The 11,561-nt window shown below is 44.7% G+C and overlaps 1 protein-coding gene across 1 annotated transcript; it reads left to right on the top strand.

Annotated features, from left to right (window-relative positions):
• Positions 1-1,083: 1,083 nt before the first annotated feature.
• Positions 1,084-5,768, top strand: LOC140634857 (uncharacterized). Its single transcript, XM_072828514.1, is given in 6 exon segments — positions 1,084-1,222; positions 2,352-3,781; positions 3,784-4,025; positions 4,289-4,502; positions 4,505-4,696; positions 4,699-5,768. Coding segments are annotated over 5 exon segments (1,731 nt in total). The 5' UTR covers positions 1,084-1,222; positions 2,352-3,228; the 3' UTR covers positions 5,229-5,768.
• The last annotated feature ends 5,793 nt before the right edge of the window (positions 5,769-11,561 follow it).

Here is an 11,561-nt window from a genome sequence, read left to right as displayed (position 1 = left end):
CGGGAACCCGACGTGGGATTCGATCCCGGGTCTCCAGGATCGCGCCCTGGGCCAAAGGCAGGGGCTAAACCGCTGCACCACCCAGGGATCCCTGAGTCCCAGTTCTGTAAGTTAGTATGCTGAAAAGTTTCTTCAAAAGACCTGAAAGAAGTGGTTTCCAACACAGCCATCTCCGATACTTTAGTAGACTGAGAAGAGCTGAATAAAAGGGATTGTGGAAAGAAAATGTCTCTGCAGCTTTTATGATCTTGGCCTGTTTTTATCAAGGATATCTTAAGAGGAAAATATTCACACAAAGAGAAATTATGTCAGCAGTGGCAAAACCCATCTGTGGGGATGTTACCCCAAGAGGTAACACGAACTAAAGTGATACAATAACCATAGCAAAGAACACTGGATGTCTTATTCAATTTGGGCCGCTATTATAAGAATACATAGGCTGGGGGATCCCTGGGTGGCGCAGCGGTTTGGAGCCTGCCTTTGGCCCAGAGCGCGATCCTAGAGACCTGGGATCGAATCCCACGTCGGGCTCCCTGCATGGAGCCTGCTTCTCCCTCTGCCTGTGTCTCTGCCTCTCTCTCTTTCTCTGTGTGACTATCATGAATAAATAAATAAAATCTTAAAAAAAAAAAAAAAAAGAATACATAGACTGAATGCATTAAACAACCGAAATTTGAGTTCTGGGTCAAGATGACAACATAAGAAAATCTTGAACTGACCTCCTCCCATGGACATACTTGTGGGACCCAGGAAATTTAACAAAAATCCTCTACCCCTGGACAAGCAGAGCAGGACTGACTCCATTTTGTGCTGCACCCGCCTGGTGCCCACCTGCTTATTGCTTAGGGCACTGCCCCACCCTAGTCAAGCCCAGGGCACACCCTAATCAGAAATCGGCTCAGTGATAGGCCAGCTCAAATGGATACTTTAGGGTAAAATGTAATTCAATCGGCCACCTGCGGGTGGACCAGAATGACTGTGCAACTTTCTGCATATCCCATTGGCCACTGGCCCCTTTAAAGTTGCTAAGCCTCTTAGTCTGGGGGTCCAAGTCCCTGCTCTGCTGTGTCGGGTATACTTGGACCCAGTAAATAAACCCTCGTGTGTTTGCATCGGTGTAGGCTCCTTGGTTTCTCGGATTCGTGATCTTGGGCACAACATTTGGGGGCTCGTCTGGGATCCGAGAGACCTCCAGGACCCCATCCGGAGGGTTTCACGCGTGGTGAGTGCACTCAACTTTTTCCACCTTTTGCGTGCATATTCTCTGAGAGCTCTAACCTGTAGGAATTCCGATCTGTATTAGGTCGGCATTGGCTTAGGCCGACGCGCTGGTGGGCCGGCGACCGGGGGTCTTGAGGAGACTTCCCTTGCCCCTGCCTGGAGGACGGGGTCCTCATCTGTATGGAGGACAGGGGTCGTCATCTGTAAGGGGAACAGAGGTCCTAATCTGTATGGAGGACGGGGGTCCTCATCTGTAAGGGGGACGGGGGTCCTCATCTGTAAGGGGGACAGAGGTCCTCCTCTGTATGGAGGACGGGGGTCCTCATCTGTATGGAGGACAGGGGTCCTCATCTGTAAGGGGGACGGGGTCTTCATCTGTAAGGGGGACGGGGTCCTCATCTGTAAGGGGGACGGGGGTCCTCATCTGTAAGGGGGACGGGGGTCCTTATCTGTAAGGGGGACGGGGGTCATCTGTATGGAGGACGGGGGTCCTCATCTGTAAGGAGGACAGAGGTCCTCCTCTGTATGGAGGACGGGGGTCCTCATCTGTAAGGAGGATGGGGGTCCTCATCTGTAAGGGGGACGGAGGTCCTCATCTGTATGGAGGACGGGGGTCCTCATCTGTAAGGGGGACGGGGGTCCTCATCTGTAAGGGGGACGGGGGTCCTCATCTGTAAGGGAGACGGGGGTCCTCATCTGTAAGGAGGATGGGGGTCCTCATCTGTAAGGAGGGCCGGCTGCCAGCCCTTTGGATTACTTTGTCTTGTCTCCACGGCCGCACTGGGACGTTTGTCTGTTACTGTGTTCTTGTTACCTGTTTGCGCGCTGGTCTGTTAACTTCGCGCTGGTCTGTGTTACTGTGTTCTTGTTAACTGTGTGTTTGACTGTGTTATTTGTTAACTGTCATAACTGGCTGTGCCTTGGTGTGGCTCGGGGACATAATGGGGCAGACGCAAACCACACCCCTGTCTCTTATGCTCTCCCACTTCTCGGATGTTAAGAAAAAAGCTCGTATTCTGAGCATAGACATAGGGAGAGAGAGATTCCAAATTTATTACATGTCAGAATGGCCAACCTTTGAGGTGGGATGGCCCCGAGAAGGAACTTTCCACCTACCTATTATCTTACAGGTTAAGGCCATGATCTTCAGGGACAAACCGGACGGCCACCCTGACCAGGTGCCCTACATCCTGGCCTGGCAGGACATGATCGAGAATTCCCCTCCTTGGCTAAAACCATTTTTACTCCCTGAAGCACACAACTCAGCTGAAGGTAAGGAGAGACCCGGGGTCCACCGCCAGACTCTAATGGCAGGTCTCCAGGCTGCCGCACCAAGCCTCCCAATCTGGCCAAGGTCTATGATGTGAGGCAGGGTAAGGATGAGAGTCCAGCAGCCTTCTTAGAGTCATGGAGGCTTTTAGGCAGTACACCCCTATGAACCCAGGAGCCCCGGAAACAAAGGCCGCAATCATCATGGCTTTTGTTAACCAGGCCACTCCGGACATTAAAAAGAAATTACAAAGAGTAGAGAGACTGGGAGAGAAGAGCTTGCAGGACTTAGTGATGGTGGCAGAACGAGTCTTTAATAATTGAGAAAGTCCAGAAGAGCAACAAACCAAACTAAGTGACCAGCAGACCCGAAACCTGGCCAAGATCCTGCTGGCCACAACCATGGACAAGAAAGCGAGAAAGATGGGGTGGCAAAGGGGTCCTTGTCCAGTACTTAGGTCCCTGGAAGAGACCCATAGCCTATCTTTCCAAAAAGCTGGACATGGTGGCTGCTGGGTAGCCTCCATGCTTAAAAATTATTGCTGCAGGGCAGCCCTGGTGGCGCAGAGGTTTAGAGCCTCCTGCAGCCAAGGACGTGATCCTGCAGACCCTGGATCGAGTCCCACGTCAGGCTCTCTGCGTGGAGCCTGCTTCTCCCTCTGCCTGTGTTTCTGCCCCTCTCTCTGCATCTCTATAAATAAATAAAGTTTAAAAAAAATCATTGCTGCAGTAGCCACTATGGTCAAGGACGCAGACAAACTGGCCATAGGGCAAGAACTGCATGTCACCACCCCACATGCTATTGAAGGGGTACTCAAACAGCCCCCAGACTGTTGGATCAGCAATGCCCGTCTGACCCATTATCAGAGCCTGCTGCTAAACCCCACCAGGATTTTATTCAAGCCACCAAATACCCTGGATCTGGCAACGCTACTCCCTAACCCAGACTGGGACCCCCCTCTGCATGACTGTCAAGAAATTTTGGCACAGGTGCACGGAATCAGAGCTGATCTCCAGGACCAGCCACTGCAGAACGCGGACGCCACCTGGTACACGGACGGCAGCAGTTTTGTCCAAGAAGGACTCAGATATGCGGGGGCAGCCGTGACCACGGAGACGGAGACCGTCTGGGCCGAGCCACTGGCAGCCGGAACGTCGGCTCAACGGGCAGAACTGACCGCACTGGCCAAGGCGCTGACCACGGGGGAAGGTAAACGCATAAACATCTCCGCCGACAGCAGGTCCGCCCTCGCCACCGCCCACATGCACGGAGCCCTTTACAGGGAGAGAGGGCTCTGACAGCAGAGGGAGAGACTGTTAAAAGCAAAACGGAGATTCTTGAACTCCTGAGGGCCCTCTGGCTGCCCAAGGCCCTGGCCGTCCTCCACTGTCCGGGGCACCAAAAGGCAGACACGCCAGTAGCCAGGGGAAACCTGCGAGCCGATTTAAAAGCAAAAGAGGCGGCCCTTCTGGAGACCCAGGTCTTAGCTACCACGCGACCTGATCCGGGGGCACCGACCCTGCCTGACACCCCCCAACTCTACTGATGCTGACTTACACTGGATCAAACGCTTGCCTGTGACCCAGTGCTTGCGTGGCTGGTGGAGGGCCGCAGACTCCAGCATCATCCTGCCAGAGGAACTAGGACGGCGAGTCCTATCCCAAATGCATCGGAGCACTCACATGGGGACAAGGAAGATGGAAGACCTCATACGACATGCAAAGATCACTATTAAAGACTCTCAAGCAAAGATCGAGCAGATTGTGGCGAGCTGCTGCGCATGCCAGTTAACTAATGCCACTGCCCATGGATCTAACCCAGGCACCTGGCTCCAGGGGGGACCGCCCAGGAGCCTACTGGGAAGTGGACTTCACTGAGGTAAAACCTGGAAAATACGGATACAGGTATTTACTAGTGTTTGTAGATACTTTTTCAGGATGGACAGAGGCATTTCCCACCAAACATGAAACGGCACAGACCGTGACCAAGAAACTGCTGGAAGACATTGTACCGGGTATGGTTTTCCCGTTAGAATTGGGTCAGACAACGGCCCAGGATTCGTCTCTAAGGTAACACGGGGAGTGGCACTAGTACTTGGGGCAGATTGGAAATTACATTGTGCATATAGGCCCCAGAGCTCAGGACAGGTAGAGAGGAGGAACAGAACATTAAAGGAGACCTTAACTAAGTTAGCCCTGGAGACTGGCGGGACTGGGTGACTCTCCTCCCCTTCGCCCTATATAGGGTGAGGAACTCCCCATATAAGATGGGACTGACTCCCTACGAGATCCTGTTCAGTCTTCCTCCACCTGTTATCCCCAATTTAAAACCTGAGGTGCTTGCTGAATTTGATGACCACCAACTTCTTTTCTCCCTCCAAATGTTACAACGAACCCATGAGCAGGTGTGGCCTAAGCTGAGGGCCCTCTACGAGACTGGGCCACCCCTGGACCCCCATCAATATTGGCCAGGTGACTGGGTGTATGTGCGGAGATACCAACACCAGACGCTTCAACCTCGCTGGAAGGGACCCTACCTCGTGATCCTGACCACTCCCACCACTCTCAAAGTCGACGGGATTACTCCCTGGGTCCACTACACACACGTCTGGCCAGCTGACCCACACGCCCTTCTCACGGACTCTGTTACAGAATGGAAAAGCCAACCAGACAAGGACAATCCCCTAAAGCTAAGACTGCGCCGTTCTCACTTATTCCCCACCTCCAAGACTCCCTAGTCCGAGATTGTCCTTCAAAATAGAAGGAAATTAGAATTATTCTTCTTACAACAAAGGGTTGGGGGAGTTATGTGCTGCCTTTAATGTAAATGAAAGCGAGAAAAGCAACAAGGTTGGTGAGAATCCTGGTTTAATCATTCCCCTGGCTCACTCTGAGAGCAACCTGGACCCATGACTGGGTCCTGCATAGGATCCTCTGAAAAAGGGGGGAATGTGGGACCCAGGAAATTTAACAAAATCCCCTACCCCTGGACAAGCAGAGCAGGACTGACTCTATTTTGGGCTGCACCCGCCTTGTGCTGACCTGCTTATTACTTAGGGTACTTCCCCGCCCTAATCAAAGACCAGGACACACCCTAATCTGAAATCCAGCTCAGTGGACAGCATGACTGTGCAACTTTCTGCGTATCCCATTGGCCACTGGCCCCTATAAAGTTGCTAAGCCTCTTAGTCTCGGGGTCCAAGTCCCTGCTCCACTGCGTGGGGTATACTTGGACCCAGGCTCGAGCTTGTAAATAAACCCTCGTGTGTTTGCATGGATGTCGGCTCCTTGGTGGTTTCTCGGATTCGCAATCTTGGGCGCAACAATACTGAATCTACAGCTACATATGGAAAAATTTCCTCCAACTGAAGGAGGGGAGGGTAACTAGCTGAGCAATAACACCACATCAGGCAAATGAAAAGAAAAAAAACATGTTGAAGTGGGTGGGTGAGGTTGAGACATAATCTTACCATAAACTGCACCCCCAGCATGGCAACCCATAATTACAAGGGAACTCAAAACCCAGAGTTTCTCTCTGAGGAGCAAGGAGTTGGAATCTCACATCAGGTCCCGCTCCTGAGAGATGAGCCCCCAAAGCATCTAGTTTTGAAAACCAATGGGCCTCTCCATGAGACTGACAAACTGAAAAGTAGCTCTTTTTAAGGGCTAACACACTCAGACTCACTCACCCTGGGGATCAGAATAGAGGCACCCCGCCTGTATGTGAAAGAGGCTCATTTGTTTACCCTAAAACATCAGCCTGAGAGCATGCAACTATGTGAACACACACCTACGGGCCTACTGGCATAGCCTCCAGGGATGGGGCACGTAAGCCATCTTTATATAAGGTTCTCCATCGGCCTTGCTTCAGCTGACTAGTATCTCCCAGGAAAGAGCTTACACGTGCTTCTGGCACCCCAATTTTTGCAGCTGCAACAAAATCTAGAAGTTGTCTGACTCTGGTAGCCTTTGGGGCTTAGGCTAGAGCATCCTACAAGGTAGGAACCAATGGAAAAACAGTTCTTAAATGGTAAATATCCCCAGGGCACAGCAAGAGGCAATAATCCTAGGAGTCAATCTTTCTGCGGAAGAGGTCTCTTAGCTTATCTTCATAGCTATGGCCTGAAGGGCAGGCTTCTAATTAAACATATATCTAAGGGTCTGCTTTAATTTTTTCCAGAGACCTTGAAGGGCACATGCTCTCCCTTTGCTGCACACCAGAGAGCCAGTATCTGCTGGAGGAGACTTTTACATTTATTTAGTGTCCTGGTTTCTACGTCCAGTGCTCCCATTTTTTATCTGCTGCTCAAGTGGTACCCTTGATCACCTGGCTGGGGACTGGGAAGGTGCATGTTTTCCTGTGTCTACTGAGGCGGCAACAATGAGACAGTTCTCAGCAGGATACCACCCCCAGTGCACTGCACAGACAGGAGACTGAAACACACACCCAGTCTTTCTGAGAAATAGGTCTATTGCTCATGCTGGGGCTTCAGCCAGAGGGGCAGGCATCTGATTTAGCACACATCTGGAGGCTCACCAAGGTTCTCTTAGGGGATTGGGAGCTAGTAGCCATCATCTTTGCCTGTTCTTTCTGCCTTGCTTCAGCTTGCTGGTATCTCCCAGAAAAGAGCTCTTACATGTGTCTGGTACCCTTGTTTCTGTGGCTGCTGCCCAGGGATACCTCTGGATTGCCTAGCTCTGGGGGCCAGCACAGTTTGGTTCCTGAGTTCCATAGAAGTATAAAAAATGAAGAGACAGTTCTTGGCTGGCTACTGCCCTCATTGCATTGCAGAAAGAGCAAACTGAAACACACCCCCAGCCTTTCTGTGCAAAAGGCCTATTTGCTTCTACTGGAGCTTTGGTCTCAGAAGCAGGCTTCAGTTTTGACACACATGTAGGAGCCTATGGAAGTGTACTCTGAGAACAGAGTCTGGTATATGTCATCTTTGTGTTCTCCCTTTGCCTTGCTCTAGATCATTAGTATTTCCTGGAAAGGAACTTATACACTCACCTGCATCTCGAGTTTTGTGACTGCCACTCAGAGGGCACTTCTAGATTGCTTGGCTCTGGTGGCCAGTGACCAGTCCCACAGGAATGTATATATTTCACACCACAAAAGCTGCTATCTGAGGATTTCCATTCTAAGCAGCCTCAATCTAGATGCTGATTGAGATCCTCCCCTTTGGCACTGACAGGTAGGTCTTGGCACACCTTCAACTAGTGAGAGTCAGTAAAAATAAAATAGGCTGCTTAGACAATCACAAAGGGGAGGCAAGGGCAGATCTAACACAAAGCCACTCCTTCAAGACTGGAAGAAATAGTTATTTTATCTAATGCACAGAAACCAACACAGAGAGTCAAGGAAAATGAAGAAACAGAGGAATACATTCCAAATGAAAGAACATGATGAACTTCAGAAAAAACAACTTAACAAAATGGGGGGGGGGGATTTTTTAAAGATTTTATTTATTTATTTATCTATCTATTTATTTATTTATTTGAGAGAGAGAGAGAGAGAAAGAGAGCAGGGGAGGAACAGAAGGAGAGGGAGAGAGAGAATCTCAAGCAGACTCCCTGCTGAGCAGGGAGCCCAACTGGGAGCATGATCCCAGGACCCTGAGATCATGATCTGACATGAAGGCACTTAGCCAACTGAGCCATCAGGTGCCCCAAAATGGGGAAAATTGACTTATCTGATAAAGAGGTCAGAATAATACTTACAAAGTTGCTCACTGATTGCAAGAGAAGAATGAACATAATGATGACTTTAACGAAGAGAGAGAAACGTATAAGAAAGTAACAAATAGGAATCATGAAGCTGAAGAATAGAATAGCTGAGCTGAAAATTATGTTAGAAGTATTAAGCAGCAGCTTAGATGAAGCAGAAGAAAAGATCAGTAAACTCAAAGACAGCATTCACAGTACAGGGGTCCCAGAAAAAGAAGAGAGAGAGAGAAAATGACAGCTTACATATTTGAAGAAATAAGGGGTGAAAACTTTCCTAACCTGAGGAAGGAAATAGCCATCCAGGTCTAGGAAAACCAGAGTTCCAAAAAGATGAACCCAAAGATACCCACACAAAGACACATTATAATTAATGTCATATATATAAATGTCAAATATAAATGTCATATATATAATGTCATATATATAATGTCATATATATAAATGTCAAAAGTTAGAAAGATAACTTAAAAAGCAGCAAGAAAAAAGCAGCATGTTATATATAGGGGAAACCCCAATAAGGCCATCAACAGATTTTTCAGCAGACACATTGTAGCCAGCAGAGGGTAGCATGACATATTCAAAGTACTAAAAGAAAAAAAAATTCCAGAATATTCTATCCAGAAAAGTTATTTAGAAACAAAAAAGAGATAGAGAGTTTCCCAGACAACAAAAGCTAAAACACTTCCAGGAAATGTTAAAGGAAATAGAAAATGCTTTAAATAGAAAATGCTAATTACTAATAGGAAAACATGAAAGTATAAAATTCATTGATAGTGGTAAATACACAGTAAAATGTGAAATAATATAATGTCATAAAGGTGATGGATTAATCACATAAAGCTACATAAAGGGTGTAAGACAAAAGTAGTAAAAATAACTACAATAATTAGTTAAGGGATACACAAGAGAAGTATATAAAACATCACACTAAAAGCATTAATGTGTTGGAAGAATAGATTAAAAATGTAGTTGCAGAATGCATTCAAACTTAAGTTGTTAAGTTAAATAGACAGTTATAAATTGTTATATGTAAGCTTCATGATAATCACAAAGCAAAAACCTATAGTAGATACACTAAAGATAAAGAAATCTAAGCACACCATAAAAAAAAAAATCACAAAGAGAAAAAGAGAAGAAAGGAACAGAAGAAATACAAAACAGCTAGAATACAATTTTAAAAAAGGCAATAAGTGCATACCTTTCAATTACTTTAAATATAAATAAACTAAATTCTCCAATCAAAAGACATAAAGTGTCTGAATAGATTAAAACATAAAAATAACAACAACAAAACCCCTAAGACCTATCTGTATGTTGCCTATAAGAGGCCCACTTCAGTTTTAAGGATATGCAAAGACTGAAAGTGAAGGGATGGAAAAATATATTCTATACAAAAGGAAACTAAAAGAAAGCTTGGGTAGCTATACTTATTTTAGACAAAATAGATTTTTTTTATTTTTATTTATTTTTTTTGACAAAATAGATTTTAAAAACAAAGACTTTAATGAGACTAAGAGTATTACATAATGATAAAGGGATCAATTTATCAAGAGAATATATCATTTGTAAATATTTATGCATCCAACATAGGAATACCTAAATATACAAAGTGAATTTTAACAGATCTGAAGGGAGGAATAGACAGCAATTCATTAATAATAGGGGACTTTATCACCCTAGTTTCATCAGTGGATAGATCATCCAAATAGAAAACCAATGAGCTTTAAATTGCACAATATACCAGATGAACTTTACAGATATATACAGATCATTCTGTATGAAAAGCAAAAGAATACATTCTTCTTACTTGCACATGAAATATTCTCCCATACAGGTCTTATGTTATACCAGAAAACAAGGAAAACAAGTATTCATAAATTTTAAAAGATGGAAATCATATCAACCACCTTTTCAAATCACACTGGTGTGAAACCAAAAATCAATTCCAAAAGACAGTTGGAAAATTTGCAAATATGTCAGATTAAACAACATGCTACTAAACATCCAATGAGTTAAAGAAGAACCAAAATGGTTATAAAAAAAAAATACCTCAAGACAAACAAAAACAGAAATACAACATAACAGAATTTATGGGATCCATTGAAAGTAGTTCTAACATGGAAGTTCATAGTGATAAATGCTTACCTCAAAATACAAAAAAAAAAAAAAAAAAAAAAACCAACAAAATTTAACATCTCAAGGAACTATATTTTTTTAAAAAGCCTGAAGTTAGTAAAAGGAATAAAATAACAAAGAACAGCAGAAATAAATGAAATCAAGACTAAAAATACAATTTTTAAAAATCAATGAAAGTACTATCTTGTCCTTTGAAAAGGTATGACAAAATTGACAAACCCTTACTTAGACTCACCAAGAAAAAAGAAGAAGGATTCAAATAAGTAAAATGAGAAATGAAAGAGGTTACAAATGATACTACAGGAATACAAAAGATCATACGAGTCTACTATGAGCACTTACATGACTACAAACTGACAACCTGGAAGAAATGGATCTATCCTAGAAAGAAATAGAAAAAGTAGACAGACCAATTACTAGTAAAGAGATTGGATCAATAATTAGAAATATTCAAATGAACAAAACTCCAGGATTTGACAGGTTCACTAGGGAATTCTATAAACATTTAATGAAAAATTAATACAAATCCTTCACAAACTCTTACAAAAAATAATAATAATAAATAAAGAGGCAAGAACATTTCCAAACTCGTTTTAATAGGCTGGCATTACTTGATACCAAAATCAGACAAGGACACGATAAGAAAAGAAAATTACTGGCTAATATCCCTGACAAAAACAGACGCAAATATCCTCAACAAAATATTAGCAAACAGAAGGACACCTTGATGGTACAGTGGGTTAAGCATCCCTCTCTTGATTTTGACGTAGGTCATGATCTCAGGGTCCTGAGATTGAGTTCCAGATTGGACTCTGCTCAGCATAGAGCCCATTTGAGGATTCTTTCCTTCTCCCTCTGCCTCTCCCCCTGCTTGTGCTGTCTCTAAAAATACATAATCTTTTAAAAAATATTAGCAAATCAAATTCAGCAATACATTAAAAGATTCATACACCATGATCAAGTGGATGAAAAGATGGTTCAAAATCCACAAATCAACTAATGTGCTATGCATTAACAAAATGAAAGATAAATATCATGTTATCATCTCCATGTGTGCAGAAAAACCATTTGAACAAAATTCAGCATCTATTTATGATAAGAACTCTCAACAAAATGGGTAAAGAGGAAAAATACTTTAACATAACAAAAGCTGTATATGAGAAACCCACATGAAACATACTCAATGGTGAAAAGCTAAAGCTTTACCT

The sequence above is a fragment of the Canis lupus genome, chromosome 6, assembly GCF_048164855.1.
Source record: "Canis lupus baileyi chromosome 6, mCanLup2.hap1, whole genome shotgun sequence".
In the NCBI taxonomy this organism is placed as follows: Eukaryota; Metazoa; Chordata; class Mammalia; order Carnivora; family Canidae; genus Canis; species Canis lupus.
This window is presented reverse-complemented; position numbering and strand designations above follow the sequence as displayed.